The sequence below is a fragment of the Schistocerca americana genome, chromosome 2 (genome assembly GCF_021461395.2).
Source record: "Schistocerca americana isolate TAMUIC-IGC-003095 chromosome 2, iqSchAmer2.1, whole genome shotgun sequence".
NCBI lineage: Eukaryota > Metazoa > Arthropoda > Insecta > Orthoptera > Acrididae > Schistocerca > Schistocerca americana.
The window spans coordinates 726246998-726264386 of record NC_060120.1 but is presented as its reverse complement, the minus strand read 5'-3'; the positions used below and the strand labels follow the sequence as shown (position 1 = coordinate 726264386).

The 17389-nt window shown below is 40.9% G+C and overlaps 1 protein-coding gene across 1 annotated transcript in view; it reads left to right on the top strand.

The window, feature by feature from the left end:
* Nucleotides 1-17159, top strand: part of LOC124595669 (pseudouridine-5'-phosphate glycosidase-like) — a 129045-nt gene extending 111886 nt beyond the window's left edge. The window contains exon 10 of the mRNA XM_047134515.1: nucleotides 16952-17159. Within this exon, the coding sequence (XP_046990471.1) occupies nucleotides 16952-16957 (6 nt within the window). The 3' untranslated portion in view covers nucleotides 16958-17159. The remainder of the gene's footprint in view (nucleotides 1-16951) is intronic.
* The last annotated feature ends 230 nt before the right edge of the window (nucleotides 17160-17389 follow it).

The following is a 17389-nucleotide window of genomic DNA, read 5'->3' as shown; positions in this document are numbered from 1 at the left end:
TGTTTATGGAAAAAGTTCAAGGCAATCGTAAAATGCATTTTAGACAGGTATGTGCCGAGTAAAACTGTGAGGGACGGGAAAAACCCACCGTGGTACAACAACAAAGTTAGGAAACTACTGCGAAAGCAAAGAGAGCTTCACTCTAAGTTTAAATGCAGCCAAAACCTCTCAGACAAACAGAAGCTAAACGATGTCAAAGTTAGCGTAAGGAGGGCTATGCGTGAAGCATTCAGTGAATTCGAAAGTAAAATTCTATGTACCGACTTCACAGAAAATCCTAGGAAGTTCTGGTCTTACGTTAAATCAGTAAGTGGCTCGAAACAGCATATCCAGACACTCCGGGATGATGATGGCATTGAAACAGAGGATGACATGCGTAATGCTGAAATACTAAACACCTTTTTCCAAAGCTGTTTCACAGAGGAAGACCGCACTGCAGTTCCTTCTCTAAATCCTTGCACAAACGAAAAAATGGCTGACATCGAAATAAGTGTCCAAGGAATAGAAAAGCAACTGGAATCACTCAACAGAGGAAAGTCCACTGGACCTGACGGGATACCAGTTCGATTCTACACAGAGTATGCGAAGGAACTTGCCCCCCTTCTAACAGCCGTGTACCGCAAGTCTCTAGAGGAACGGAAGGTTCCAAATGATTGGAAAAGAGCACAGGTAGTCCCAGTCTTCATGAAGGGTCGTCGTGCAGATGCGCAAAACTATAGACCTATATCTTTGATGTCGATCTGTTGTAGAATTTTAGAACATGTTTTTTGCTCGCGTATCGTGTCGTTTTTGGAAACCCAGAATCTACTATGTAGGAATCAACATGGATTCCAGAAACAGCGATCGTGTGAGACCAAACTCGCTTTATTTGTTCATGAGACCCAGAAAATATTAGATACAGGCTCCCAGGTAGATGCTATTTTTCTTGACTTCCGGAAGGTGTTCGATACAGTTCCGCACTGTCGCCTGATAAACAAAGTAAGGGCCTACGGAATATCAGACCAGCTGTGTGGCTGGATTGAAGAGTTTTTAACAAACAGAACACAGCATGTTGTTATCAATGGAGAGACGTCTACAGACGTTAAAGTAACCTCTGGCGTGCCACAGGGGAGTGTTATGGGACCATTGCTTTTCACAATATATATAAATGACCTAGTAGATAGTGTCGGAAGTCCCATGCAGCTTTTCGTTGATGATGCTGTAGTATACAGAGAAGTTGCAGTATTAGAAAATTGTAGCGAAATGCAGGAAGATCTGCAGCGGATAGGCACTTGGTGCAGGGAGTGGCAACTGACCCTTAACATAGACAAATGTAATGTATTGCGAATACATAGAAAGAAGGATCCTTTATTGTATGATTATATGATAGCGGAACAAACACTGGTAGCAGTTACTTCTGTAAAATATCTGGGAGTATGCGTGCGGAATGATTTGAAGTGGAATGATCATATAAAATTAATTGTTGGTAAGGCGGGTACCAGGTTGAGATTCATTTGGAGAGTCCTTAGAAAATGTAGTCCATCAACAAAGGAGGTGGCTTACAAAACACTCGTTCGACCTGTACTTGAGTATTGCTCATCAGTGTGGGATCCGTACCAGATCGGGTTGACAGAGGAGATAGAGAAGATCCAAAGAAGAGCGGCGCGTTTCATCACAGGGTTATTTGGTAACCGTGATAGCGTTATGGAGATGTTTAACAAACTCAAGTGGCAGACTCTGCAAGAGAGGCGCTCTGCGTCGCGGTGTAGCTTGCTCGCCAGGTTTCAAGAGGGTACGTTTCTGGAAGAGGTATCGAATATATTGCTTCCCCCTACTTATACCTCCCGAGGAGATCACAAAGGTAAAATTAGAGAGATCAGAGCGCGCACGGAGGCTTTCAGACAGTCGTTCTTCCCGCGAACCATACGCGACTGGAACAGGAAAGGGAGGTAATGACAGTGGCACATAAAGTGCCCTCCGCCACACACCGTTGGATGGCTTGCGGAGTATAAATGTAGATGTAGATGTAGATGTACTTATTGTTTGTTAAAGACATGCCTAGTGAGGGTTAATGTATGCTTGTTTTGTATGGTATGAAGGTGCATTGCGGCAGTTTCCTCTTTGTTAACAATAAGGTTGTTAGAGGTTCTACAATGTGTGCAGTACAATTTTGTACTTTTTATCACAGTTTTGTAGCAGTTTTGCCCTTTATCAATAAGTTTATGTCATCCAAACATTTTATGTATTTATACTGCTCAAATGTAAGAGTCTATGTCAAGTCATACTAATAGGGTACATAGAGCATATGCAAAGAATGGTGATGCAAAAGACCAGAGGCTTCTTTGCAAGTTAGGAGACTGCAACAGAAAAGTTGAAAATCTTAATTGCCACACTCTAGAAAAAAAGGCAGAGTATGTCTCACAAGCCTCCCCCATAAACCATAGACCTTGCCATTGGTGGGGAGGCTTGCGTGCCTCAGCCGTACTGTAGGTGCAGCCACAACGAAGGGGTATTTGTTGAGAGGCCAGACAAATGTGTTGTTCCTGAAGAGGGACAGCAGCCATTTCAGTAGTAGCAGGGGCAGCAGTCTGGATGATTGACTGATCTGGCCTTGTAACAATAACCAAAACGGTCTTTCTGTGCCGGTACTGTGAATGGCTGAAAGCAAGGGGAAACTACAGCCGTAATTTTTCCCGAGGGCATGCAGCTTTACTGTAGGGTTAAATGATGATGGCATCCTCTTGGATAAAATATTCTGGAGGTAAAATAGTCCCCCATTCGGATCTCCGGGCAGGGACTACTCAGGAGGATGTCGTTATCAGGATAAAGAAAACTGGCCTTCTACAGATCGGAGTGTGGAATGTCAGATCTCTTAATCAGGCAGGTAGGTTAGAAAATTTAAAAAGGGAAATGGATAGGTTAAAGTTAGATATAGTGGGAATTAGTGAAGTTCAGTGGCAGGAAGAACAAGACTCCTGGTCAGGTGAATGCAGAGTTATAAATACAAAATAATAAAAAAATAGGAGTGCAGGTAAGCTACTACAAACAGCATAGTGAACACATTATTGTGGCCAAGATAGACACAAAGCCCACACCTACCACAGTAGTACAAGTTTATATGCCAACTAGCTCTGCAGGTGACGAAGAGATTGACGAAATGTATGAGGTAAAAGAAATTATTCAGATAGTGAAGGAAGATGAAAACTTAATAGTCGTGGGTGACTGGAATTCGATATTAGGAAAAGGAAGAGACGGAAATGTAGTAGGTGAGTGTGAATTGGGGGTAAGAAATGAAAGAGGAAGCCGCCTGGTAGAATTTTTCACAGAGCATAACTTAATCATAGCTAACACTTGGTTCAAGAATCATTAAAGAAGATTGTATATGTGGAGGCGGCCTGGAGTTACTGGAAGGTTTCAGATAGATTATATAATGGGAAGACAGAGATTTGCGAACCAGGTTTTAAAGTATAAGACATTTCCAGGGGCAGATGTGGACTCCGTCCACAATCTATTGGTTATGAACTGTAGATTAAAACTGAAGAAACTGCAAAAAGGTTGGAATTTGATGAGATGGGACCTGGATAAACTGACTAAACCAGAGGTTGTACAGAGTGTCAGGCAGAGCATAAGGGAACAATTGAGAGGAATGAGGGAAAGAAATACAGTAGAAGAAGAATGGGTAGCTCTGTGGGATGAAATAGTGAAGGCAGCAGAGGATCAAGTAGGTAAAAAGACAAGGGCTAATATAAATCCTTGGATAATAGAAGATATGTTGAATTTAATTGATGAAAGGAGAAAATACAAAAATGCAGTAAGTGAATCAGGCAAAAAGGAATACAAACGTATCAAAAATGAGATCGACAGGAAGTGCAGGGATGGCTAGAGGACAAATGTAAAGATGTAGAGGCTTATCTCACGAGGGGTAAGATAGACACTGCCTACAGGAAAATTAAAGAGACCTTTGGAGAAAAGAGAACCACTTGTATGAATATCAAGAGCTCAGATGGAAACCCATTTCTAAGCAATGAAAAGAAAGCAGAAAGGTGGAAGGAGTATATAGAGGGTCTGTACAAGGGCGATGTACTTGGGGACAATATTATGGAAATGGAAGAGGATGTAGATGAAGATGAAATAGGAGATATGATAGTGTGTGAAGAGTTTGACAGAGCACTGAAAGACCTAAGTCGAAACAAGGCCCCGGGAGTAGACAACATTCCATTAGAACTACTGACAGCCTTGGGAGAGCAAGCCCTGACAAAACTCTACCATCTGGTGAGCAAGATGTATGAGACAGGCAAAATACCACCAGACTTCCAGATGAATATAATAATTCCAATCCCAAAGAAAGCAGGTGTTGACAGATGTGAAAATCACCGAACTATCAGTTTAATAAGTCACGGCTGCAAAATACTGACGCGAATTCTTTACAGATGAATGGAAAAAGTGGTAGAAGCCATCCTCGGGGAAAATCAGTTTGGATTCTGTAGAAATGTTGGAACATGTGAGGCAATACTGACCCTATGACTTATCTTAGAAACTAGATTAAGAAAAGGCAAACCTATGTTTCTAGCATTTGTAGACTTAGAGAAAGCTTTTGACAATGCTGACTGGAATGCTCTCTTTCAAATTCTGAAGGCGGCAGGGGTAAAATACAGGGAGCGAAAGTCTATTTACAATTTGTACAGAAACCAGATGGCAGTTATAAGAGTTGAGGGGCATGAAAGGGAAGTAGTGGTTGGGAAGGAAGTGAGAAAGGGATGTAGCCTCTCCCTGTTGTTATTCAATCTTTATATTGAGCAAGCAGTAAAGGAAACAAAAGAAAAATTAAAATCCATGGAGAAGAAATAAAAATATTGAGGTTCGCCGATGACATTGTAATTCTGTCAGCGACAGAAAAGGACCTGGAAGAGCGGTTGAATTGAATAGAGAGTGTCTTGAAAGCAGGATATAAGATGAACATTAATAAAAGCCAAATGAGGATAATGGAATGTAGTCAAATGAAGTTATGTGATGCTGAGGGAATTGGATTAATAAAATGAGGCACTTAAAGTAGTAGATGAGTTTTGCTATTTGGGGAGCAAAATAACTGATGATGGTTGAAGTAGAGAGGATATAAAATGTAGACTACCAATGGCAAGGAAAGCGTTTCTGAAGAAGAGAAATTTGTTAACATCGAGTATAGATTTAAGTGTCAGGAATTCGTTTCTGAAAGTATTTGTATGGAGTGTAGGCATATATGGAATTGAAACATGGACGATAAATAGTTTGGACAAGAAGAGAATAGAAGCTTTTGAAATGTGGTGCTACAGAAGATTGCTGCAGATTAGATGGATAGATCATGTAACTAATTTGGTGGTACCGAAGAGAACTGGGGAGCAGAGAAATTTGTGGCACAACTTGACTAGAAGCAGGAATTGGTTGGTAGGACATGTTCTGAGGCATCAAGGGATCACCAATTTAGTATTGGAGGGCAGCGTGGAGGGTAGAAATCGTAGAGGGAGACCAAGAGATGAGTATACTGAGCAGATTCAGAAGGATGTAGGTTGCAGTAGGTACTGGGAGATGAAGAAGCCTGCACAGAATAGAGTAGCAAGGAGAGCTGCATCAAACTAGTCTCTGGACTGAAGACCACAACAACAACAACAACAACAACATGTCTCACAATAACCTGCTTAGAAAATTTCATTATATGTCTGTCAGGATGGAAACTATGATTATTATTCTGCCCCTTTGTATTGATCCCACAGAGAGCATTTAAATAAAATCAGGAAAATCATTTCATGTGTGATTGCTCTATCAACTGTGTATCTCATCATGACCCATCCTCATAGCTTTACTTCTGCCTGTAACTCTTCTCTTAAGTTTCAAACTTTACAGAAGTATTCCTGCGTAGCTTGCATGTGTAGCACTCTTGGAAGTAAGGAGTGCTACTCCCATGAGCTACCCAGGAGAACTTCTGTGAAGTTTGGAATGTAGTAGATGAAGTATGGGTGGGAGCAAAATTGTGTGGATGGGCCATGTTTGTGCTTGGGCAGCTCAGTTGGTAGAGTACTTGCAAATAAAGTCAAAAGAAGTTTCATATCAGTGCACACTCTGCCTCAGAGTGAAAAAAAAACATTTAAAAAAATCCTGTTGATATGTTCTGTGATCATGCTGAAGCATTTGATTATGTTGATCACAGAATTCTGGCTTCCTTTTGCATGGATGAAATCCTACCTTGTTGACAGAAAGGAGTTTATCAGATTGACATAGTGTGTCACAGGAATGATACTAATCTTAGTATAGGTGATAATATATGAGGTCACACAAGGTGTGGTATTGGGATCGCTTGCCTTCTTAATCTGCATAAATGATTTCCTAGTGACTTTAAGGGATGGTTCAAAAACTGTAATACTTGATAATGACACAAGCACATTAATCAATAGTCCAAACTTACCTGTACCTGACAGAGCTCAGTGATAGCCGAACAGGCATGCAGCTGGTTCACAGCAAACAATGTAATTCTTAGTTTTACAGATACTTTTGCTACACAAATTGTAAGTGCAACACTGTTTGAAATTTCTTGGGGTTCAACTGGATAACAAATTACAATGTGGTCAACTTACAGATCAACTAATCAAGAAGCCCAGTTAAGTTCATTTTGCATTTAAAAGCAACTCATACTGTGCTGACCCAAAGACAGAGATGGTGACTTATTTTGCACCATACCTCACTTGTGGCATCTGCCACTGGATTTTAATGAGCATCTCCATTACACACTCACATAGAGTAAATGAACACATGACAAAACACACTTCTCTTCTATGAATTTTAATTAATCCTGTCAGAAAAATATCCTAACTTGACAATCAAATTAAGAATTTGTTGACTGTACCTCTTTTGCATGTGACTTATGTATCCTTAGAATTCGTCCAGTGAATCTCAGTCTGCCATCTGATTTTCTTACAGCTAGTTCTCTAGCTGAGAACCTTGTCATTGAAGGCAGCTTGTAAAACCATGTAGTACCATTAGCTGTTCATACTGAAAGAGAATAGCCTTGTCTTCCTGGTAGCACTCTGAGGCAACTGTTTCCTGATGTATGTACTCATATTGTGAGTGACTTTGATTTGCAAAGTATCTGTTCCTATTTGAGCTGCTATCTTTCACTACAAACATAATCTCACTGACATAGCAAAGATTTGTTGTTATTGGCTTGTACCTTTCATGAAATGTCTTTGTTTCCTCAGTTTCAAAATTCAGCTAGTTGTTGACATTGGGAATTACTGTGGAAAATTTGGAAATTTGTGGTAAGATCTTATCGGACCAAACTGCAGAGGTCATCGGTCCCTAAGCTTACGCACCACTTAACCTAACTTAAACTAACTTACGTTAAGGACAAAACACACACACACACACACACACACACACACACACACACACATGCCCTCCTCCAGCAGTGGGGAGGGGGGGAGAGGGGGGGGGGGGCGCACTGACCGTGACAAGGTGCCTTGACTGGATGGCTACCCCATACCCCATGCAGCAATAGCTGTGGGAGAGCACCTCTTTCAACAATGCAAGGTGCTAGAACAACTTAGGTATTGTAACCTTGAGCTGTTTTGTGAATCATTTCCTTTTTTGCTCTGCACATTATCTCTGTAGTGAAAGAAGAGGAGAAGGAAGAAAGAGCAGAGGAGAGCAGAAAAAGTAATCATAGTAGTAGTAGTAGCAGTAGCAGCAGCAACAGCAGCAGCATTAGCAGCAGTACCAATTTTGGGAGGCTGAAGAAATTAGGAAAAAATCAAAACAAGAACATGGGAAGAATAGATTGATACTCACCACAAAGAGGAAGCATTGAGTCACACACTGGTGCACTGAGAAAGAGTGTTAGAAATATATTTAGATTTTAGATTAAGTCATTCTTTGGAAGTAACTGCCTGTGGACTCATGCAGGGACGTTGTGCAGACAGAGTAGAGCTGCTAGGTGCAGGATAGGGGGTCCAAGAGGGAGGGGGGGGGGGGAGGGAGAGGAGAGAAGAGAAGAGAGAAGAGAGAGGAGGAAATTACTTACAGGTGTGTTGGTGCGATAGAAAGCATGTCTGTACTGGAGTGGGAGCAGGTAAGGGGATAGGCAGATGGAGGACACCCAGACTAGCAAAGGTTGAGGCCGGGGGGTATTACTGTAAGAGGTTCCACTCTATCCCATATTATAGTGCATTCCTAAGTTGGTAGGAATGAACCTTATATGCACTATATCTCATCTGCTCTGATTTTACAAATTCAGGATTCATGAGAAATAGAAAAGAAATGTATGCAAGTAAATTTGTTCCAGTGTCAACTTATGTATCACTTTAAAGAAATTGAAAGATAGTAAGCTTTGCCCTGTAGCAACACTAAAGCCTACCAGCATAACAAAGATCCTCAGAGTGCAATGTGTCCAACACTTTAAAAGATGCTGGATACAACACATTGCCAGTAATGACTTGTAATCAAATAAACAACTTAAGGAATATTTCAGAATTCTCCTCATCTTTATAATGCTGTAATAAATGATTTGTATGGAATACTCTTTTGGCAAAGATGTGGAGGTTCTGCTAGATGCAAAACAGCATAACTATCCAGCATGTAGCCAAGAAGCTGGCCACTGTGGTCGAGCAGTTCTAGGCACTTCAGTTCGGAACCATGTGGCTGGTGCAGTGGCAGGTTCTAATCCTGCCTCAGGCATGGATGTGTGTATGTCCTTAAGTTAGTTAGGTTTAAGTAGTTCTAAGTCTAGGGGACTGATGACCTCAGATGTTAAGTCCCATAGTGCTTAGAGCCATTTGAACCATATGTAGCCAATATCAGACTCAATATTCCAGAAAAGTACTGCTGCAGCACTCACTGATACATAAATCCTGAAAATAAATGATAACAAGGAATCATCTTGTGCAATGAGTGTTCCGAAAATACATTGCCAATAATGTTGATGATCTCAATCATAATCTTCCAGTTCAGGTTAGTTTTGAAACTGTGGAAATTCAGTTCAACTTTGAGCTTAAAATTATTTTCAAGTATAAATAATGTGTATTTCCTAATAATACACTCCAGTGCTCATAGCAAATAACTGTTCTTAAACTCTAAATGTTGGATGGTAAAACTGAAAGTTACAATCAGATTGCTTAAAATGTTTTCTAGTTCACTACATTGCATAGGAGCTAATATCATTAACCAGTTCTATCCATATGAATAGATTTTATTGCGTAGCCTAAGTCAGTCATATTGTCACAGAAGAAGTCGATTAGCACTGTGGTGTAGTGGTTATGATACTAAACTGATGCAAGCAGGGTCATGAGTTTAAAACTCACCTTGACCGTACAATTTTAATTTCTGTATTCAGTTTGAGTACATTCTAGAAGTATCCACGAATGTCAAGAATGGTTGTACTGGAATGTTCTGTAGCTGTATATGTACTGTATGTTTTATGGCTGGAGGCAGTTTGCTCCGCACTCTTGTATGTGCAGGTGCTGAATAAACCTTTGTTACATGAGGTTAGTGTTTGTCATTCATCTAATTACACCTTCTTCTACATGACAATATTAATGACTGAAAACCCTGTACATCAGCAGAACTCTTAATGAAATATACCATTAGTATGAAATGTTTCACTGGAGTAAAATGTTCCACTTGTACTTCAATCATGCCAACTGATTCCACTCTCATATTCACGGGTTGGATAAAAAATAGTGGGAACACTGACATAACCTAAAGGATGTGTGTCAAATGGCATACCCACTGTTTGTAACTGATAGCAGAAGGTCAGTTGAAGAAGTGCAGCGAGCAGCGATGGCTGTGTGTGAGTCAGCTGCAGTGTGTATTGTCTGAAATTGTGGGAGGCCAATTCGAATGCTCTATCTGTATGTTTACATAAGAAAAACAAGTGCATGGATCAAGACTGAAGTGGAATGAGGTCACAGTGTACAACAGTGTTCTTTCTGACACTGCATCCCATCATCATTCATGACAATGCACGATGCCACATGGTTACCCCCATGCAGGAGCTCCTGCACACGTAAGCGCTGGAGATACTGGAACATCCACAGTATTCACCCAATATGAATCCATGGGATTATGATCTATTTGTCAAAATAAAGGAACCTCTTCATAGCTTTGGTCACAGCATAATGGAAGATATCGTCTGTGCCACAGCCAGTCCTTGCAAAACATTGATGGAGATGGATGGTGTAGAGTCTTGTACGATGGAAGCAAGGGAGAGGATGTGGTTATGGGTGGCCAGTATCCTCTTTCTACAATATAAATGCACACATGGATTAACTTGATTCTTTTTTACATGTACAGGTACTGCTACTTAATTTTAATTGGGCCCATGTGTTGTGGTACAAGCTCATCCATAATAGTCCTCTTGCTGACAATATCGGTATCTTGCTATTACAGCTAATCTGGTCGCTATGTACTATTGTAGCCAGTGATGTGAACTGACAGATGCCAACTGGACTGTGAGTTAGTGACTAAATGAGGCCCTAGAGTCATTGGCGGCGGCCTAAATACTTGCTGTTGAGAGGGTGTTGGTGGCGTGTTGCCAGTTGGTGTGTCTTTGGCCTCTCTCACAATAGGCATGCTGGACCCAGTGCCTGCTACTGATCTTCATGCTACATCTTTGCCAACTGGTGTGCTGGCAACAGCTTACATCAGCAGCACAGCACTTTCCTCCCCCACTCCCCATGAAATGCCACACCGTTGTCATGTAGGAAAAATGTGAATGACAATGGGAGGGGAGGAGGGGCAGAGGGATGCAGGATGCTGGAATGTAGTAATGAGCTAGGAGCCATGACTCTGGAAGAAGGAGCACTCCCAACCGTACCTCACCATCTGGCTTGCGAGGCAACAGGAACATCCTCCAGAAAACTGCTGTCAGGGCACATGTCCAAGCCTGAGAGTGTGTCGGCGAGAGGGGATGGCAGGGCCAAGGGTGCATCATCCATCCACTCCTCCTGGGGTGCCCTGGTGGCACCAGCAGGTGGCTGCAAAGGCTGCGTGGTCCTGTGAAACCATGAATCTGAGAGAAGAAAAGCAGCAGAATCACGGCGCAAGGGGCCGCACCAATTTGGCTCTGATGGCGATGCTGCAAGCCATCAGGACCTGCAATCAAGTACATATAAGAGCCAATGCATTCCTGGATTATGCTTCTTTCCCAAGCCCTATGGATACCATAAAGCCTGAAAAGAACAAGATCTTGTTGCACAAAGCAAGACTTGCAGACTGTTGGCAGTGCACACTGCTGCGGTGGGTGTAGCAGGTGTATTAGCGTCCAACAGCAGCAGTCATGCGTAAGTTCCGCCTGTGATGGTCCGTCTTGTGGGTGGGAGTGATAGGCAGCAAGAAGGTGCCTGTTCCCATGTGTGGGGGTACAAAGCTTGGCCATCTGTTGTTTGAAAGTGTGTCTGAAGCATTCTGCTTCTCTTTTGGACTGGGGATGAAATGGAGCACTTATTAGATGATGAATGCCACTTCATTCACAGAACTGTTCAAAATCACGTGAATTGAAGTGAGCTGTGGTCCATTGTCTGACACAAGTACTTCTGGCAAAGCTTCTGTGCATGATATGGAGGACAACACTTGAATGGTGCTATGGGGCAGAGTTCATAGGCACTGCAAATGGGAACTTGCTAAGAGTCTACCACTATGAGCCAATGAGTGTTCCAAAATGGACCTGCAAAGTCTATGTGCACTCGTTGGCATGGGGATTGAGTCTTAGGCCTAGCTGAGATTGTCTGTGGTGAAGTGGATTGGTTTTCTGTGGATGTGTGACACTGTGATGTCATCTGTTCAATGTGAGCATCCATCTGCTGCCAAGTACAGTGCCGTTGCACTAACTATTTAGTGCGAACAATTCCACAATGTCCTTGGTGGGGCAAGCGCAATACATCCTTTTGCAGCTCTTTGGGAATAAGCACACGCAATTGTCCATCCACTGTCATTCTGAACTAGAATCACACCCCGTTGCATTGAAAGGTGATGCCAATGTGCAAAACATCAGTGCAAACTTGAGTTCTGGATACTGTTCAATGAACAAGGCCAAGATATGTGAATGTAATTCAGCAAAATCTTGAGATCTGGGTCTGCTTTTGTGGCCTATGCAATTTTTCTGTAGTGCAAGGGAAAAGATTCCAGCATTTCAGAGTCCTGTGTATCAGTTTGACATCAAGATGCAGCATATGCATCAAAATCATAGTCTGAGCCAATCGGAAGGCGAGATATGGTGTCTTCATTGCCATGTTTTACCTTAGGTCTGTACACAATTTCATACTAATACTGCGAAAGCAACAAAGCTCAATGTTGCATTTTTTGAACATTGTGTGTAGGAACAGGCTTTGGCAGGTGAAGGCTTATGATCTGTCACTAAAAAGAACTTATGACCATACAAATAGTGCTGAAATTTGGTCACAACATACACAATAGCGAGAGCCTCTTTTTCAATTTGAGAATAATTGCACTGAGTTTTTCATTTTGAGAATAATTCCACTGAGTTTGAGTTAACAACTTCGAGGCAAAGCAATAGGTCTGTCTTGTGCACCATTTCTGTGCTAAAGCACAGAACCGATTCTGTAGGAAGAAGTGTTGATTTGCAAAACTACTGGCTTGGCAGGATCAAAATGCACCAAAGATCTCTCACTAAGTAAGGCATTTTTGAGATTCTGAAATGCATCTTGACAGTCTTTAGTCTACACAAAAGGTACACTCTTCTGACACAAGTGATGCAATTGATCCGCGATCTGAGTGGCATTTGATATTAATTGAATGTAGTATGATGTCTTGCCTAGTACTGACTCCAGTTCAGACACATTCCGAGGAACAGGCAGGTCATGGATTGCAAGCAAATGACATTGGAGGGGTGCACACCCTGACTGTTTATCACATGACCTAAATACTGTAGTTCAGTTTGAAAAAAGTCATATTTTTCAAGATGACACTTGAGTCCTGCTTCTGACAACACTCAGAAAAAATATGCAAGTTGGCAGTGTGTTCCTCTGTTGTATGACCTGAGACAACAATATTGTCAGGGTAATTTAAACAAAATGTCACTTTTCCAGTCAGCTGTTCCAAGTAATGCTGGAAAATGGTGGGTACAGAAGCATTGCCAAAGGGCAAACACAGATACTCGAACAGTCCTAAGTGTGTATTTACAACAAACACTCTCTGTGATTCTTCAGCCAGTGGAATTTGTAAGTAGGCATCATACAAGTCTATCTTAGAAAAGTAACATCCTGCACCTAGCCTGTCCATGAGTTCCTCAGGGCGAGGTAACGGATAAGTGTCAACTGCTGTCTGTGGTTTGACTGTAGGCTTGAAGGCAACACAAATGCAAATGTGACCAGAAGGATAAGGCATCAAACAATGCATGGGATCAGTTACACCATTATCTTGCAATTCTTTCAGTTCACTGGCTACTTTGTCTCTTAAAGCAACTGGAAGAGGGCAGGCCTGTAAAATCTAAGGCTGTGCATTGTCTTTCAGTGTAACATGTGCTACAAAGTTATTAACTTTTCTCATTCCTTTGGAAAATAGTTCAGGAAATTCTTTAAGCAAGCTAGCTACAGTGTATTTTGGTTCAAAAACAGATACTGAAAGTAGATTGTCTTGGATGGTAAGTCAAAACAAATCAAAGGCATATAAACCAAATATGTTCTCACTGTCTCTTGATTCCAGCATAGTAAAATTCACTGTCCTAGTGTTAGATTTGTAAGTGGCAGGCAAGCTACACTGTTCAAGTACTGGAATTTCCTGTTCATTGTAAGTAGTAAGGTGCTAGCTAGATTTAGAAAGGCATAGTGAGCCTAACTGCACATACATGGTATGATTAAGCAAAGTTATTGTGGCACCGTTGTCTAACTGAAAGTTCACACAATGGCCAGCAGTTTGAGATGAGAAATATAGTTTATTAGAATGTCGTTGCACAACCTTAATCTTACCTTAGTCAGAAACTGTTGTAGGTTTTGAAAACTTGCCTGTTTTTTTTTTCTTTTTTTTTCTGGGAGTGGGCAAAATTGGCATTTTTGTTCCGTTGCAAACAAACTGCTTGGACACAGCCTTTTTTTCCACACATGTGTCACATTGTGTTATGTGATAGGCAATCCTCTCTTTTATGGCGAGCAAAACGTCTAATGCAAGATTTCACTAAATTCACAGGCCTGTTTACACATCTACGTGATTGTCCATGTGGCTGTGTATGGGCTCGTTGTTATGGCTGCTTGGGGCAGTCATGAGCAAGGAGCGACTCAACCTGACAAATTGTGGCATGGTCAAACTTATCGGCTGCTATGGCACCCGAATCATATTGCTCTAAGATTTTCAATACTTGGGGAAGTGATGTATCAGAGTACTTCAAGATCTGTTCCCATATTTTGCCATCTGGGATATTGAATGTTATTGTATTGCATATCATGAGATCACTGTAAAAGTTGCCACAACTACACTTAAATTTACACTTCCTAGTCATGCCCCATTAATTCTGTGTATCACTGATGGTACATCCGTTCTGGCTTTTTCTGCTAGCAGAAGAACTGATGTCTGACTGCTGCTACTTGGACTTTCTGGTCATAATACTTGGTTAATGGAGCAATTACTTGGTCATAGCCGAGTTTGTTGGAAGACACACTTGGGAATAGTTTTTGTATTAGCCTGAATGCAGGGGACCCCACAATGAAAAGGAAGTCTTCTAACTTTACAGTACCATGAACATGACGAACTTGACAATGTGTTTGGAACTGAGTCAGGCATTCAGTCCATTCATCTTCTGGGTCCTTAAATTGCTGGAACATAAGTATACTTTTTGGCAGCACTTGATGGGCTGGTTGGTTGGTCAGTTGTGCAGCCAATGCAGCTTGTGCAGCCAGTAGCTGCTGTACCGTTATCAGTAGGGCAGTTATTTGTTGATTTGAAACTGAAAAGCTCGTGTTAGATCCATCACATTTGGCATCTGTGGCTGAGGCACGGAGGCAGGGGGTAGAGGGGGCAGGGAATTCATGGTGTACACAAATATGTTATATCAAAAAGCAAGCAAAGCCACTGAAAAGAGAAATTTGATTAGTTTTGCAGCTCCCCTCCTGGAATACATGCAAGTACACAATAAAAAATTAGAAACACTTGAATATTAACACCCTTGCAAGCTAAAACAAAAGAGAAGAAAGCAAAATCTTCAGCCAAATTAATTAATTTTGATTGCCACTGAATTATCTGTAGAGTCTTGTATCATGGAAGCAAGGAACAGGATGTGGTTATTGGTAGCCGGTATACTCATTCTAAAACACAAATGCAAACATGGATTAACTTGGATCTTTATTTACATGAACAGATAGTTGCTACTTAACTTTATTCAAGTTCGTGTGTTGTGGTACAAGCTCATGCATAATAGTCCCCTTGCTTACAATATCAGTATATTGCTATTACAATTAATCTGCTCGTTATGTACCGTTGTAGCCAGTGATATGAGCTCGAATGCGAATTAGTGGCTGAGTGAGGCCCTCCAGTCAGTGGCGGTGGCCTAAATACTTGCTGTTGAGAGGATGTTGGTGGTGTGTTGCTAGCTGGTGTGTCTTTCGCCTCTCTTGTGATAAGTGCGCTTGATCCAGTGCCTGCTATCAATCTCTGCACTACATCTTTGCCAACTGGTGTGCTGGCAACAGCTTATGCCAGCACAGATGCAGTGTCAGTGTGCAATGCCTTCCATCACTGTGGAGGAAGGTGATCAAGATGTAGGGCAATTACACTGAGGGCTGAATGTCTGTCAAAAGTTTGGTATGAGTTATAACCAAGTTGCCTCTACTTTTTATCCAACCCATGTAGTAGCATTTGCTGATACCTGATTCCAAGTTTTCATATCACTTATGAGGTATTAAATGTAACTAATCTCTCAAATTATTTTCAGAGAGAAGAATTTAAATGTTGTTAAAATTAGTTTATTTCATTCAAACAAGGAAAACAAACACTATGTTTTTGTGTATTTTTCTTATTGAGATGAAGCTAGGTATCATGCACTGCATTTATTTTAAGTACAAATACGATGGATCGCAAATAATGCATAAGCCAGTTCTTTTCCAAACAATTACAGTTACATAAATAATTAATTAGTTAGTATTTCAAATAATCAGTCAGAAAATCTTGACAACTGTCTAATACAGACTATCTTGTTACAACAGACTTTGTGCAAGAACGCTATTGATCAGTTTCCTGACAAAATATGGTAGTGAAAGCAGATCAGTAATCAATTACCACAATCTAAATGATGTAGTTACAGCTATTGTGACAGTTGTGACCTTTGCTGTGTATTCAGTCTAAAAACATTCATATTCTATTAAACAAGCTTATTGTGTGGCATAACTTATTCTCTACATCATGATGGCAGATGGATCTAGTGGCAGCTCTTGGAATGATGATGATGCAACCTAGTGGCTGCTAGTCATTGCTAATGTCATACTTTCAAGTCTGTGTGGCAGATAACTTCTGTCTTATAGTACAAGCCCATCATTGTATGTGGAAGGAAAAATGTAATAGTATTTCTTCTTATCACTTAATACTCTGGTTATTAAAGTTATTTAATATTACGGTAAAAAATTGGCTTAACTAGATGGTGGTGGACCTCTTATATCTTTTAGGCACTTACTACACTTGGGAGGATGCAATTGTCAACAAATTAGCCCTTAGGATCTTACATGCACTGAGTACCAGTTATGGCCTAGGAAGATGCAACACAAATATGGGGTCTGAATGATAAAATCTGTAATATTTGCTATCTCATAATAGTAACGAATCCTGAATTAAAAACTTTGTCTGAATGCTCAGAAATTGTTGAAGATGAACAGCAGTGTTTCGATTCTTGAGTAAAAATCACCATGTAAGCATAACTCAGTTGCACAGAATAAATGAACTGACATTTATGAAACAATGCTTTCATTCCCTGACACAGACTAACTCTAATCAAGCCAACTTTCCATTTCAGCCATAGGACATCACAGCAGTTCAACAGAGTAAAACATCAAGAGTGAAACCTAAAAATAACTTTCAGCAGAAATGAAAATCAACACTACTGTATTTCCTCATACTAAATGCAGTCAGGTGTCACTTAGCATTTCTAACTAGCCCTCAAATACAGTCATTGCATTCAAGAACAACAGCAGTATCCTGTTGGCACAGTGTACATTGTTAAAAAGTCATGTCAGAATATAACTTTCTTTTAAACATTTTTCTTTTTTGTAATTTCAACCTGCATCAGTGAGATTATGGACTCTTTACTGGCTGCCTTGTTCTTGCCTGGTTGTCAGCAGCACACTGCTGTCAACTAGTTATTGAATTCACAGATCATTTAATCAGCAGCGGCCCCCTGTAACTTAAATTATGCTTTCTATAACAATGAAAACAATCAATTATTGATAAGAAA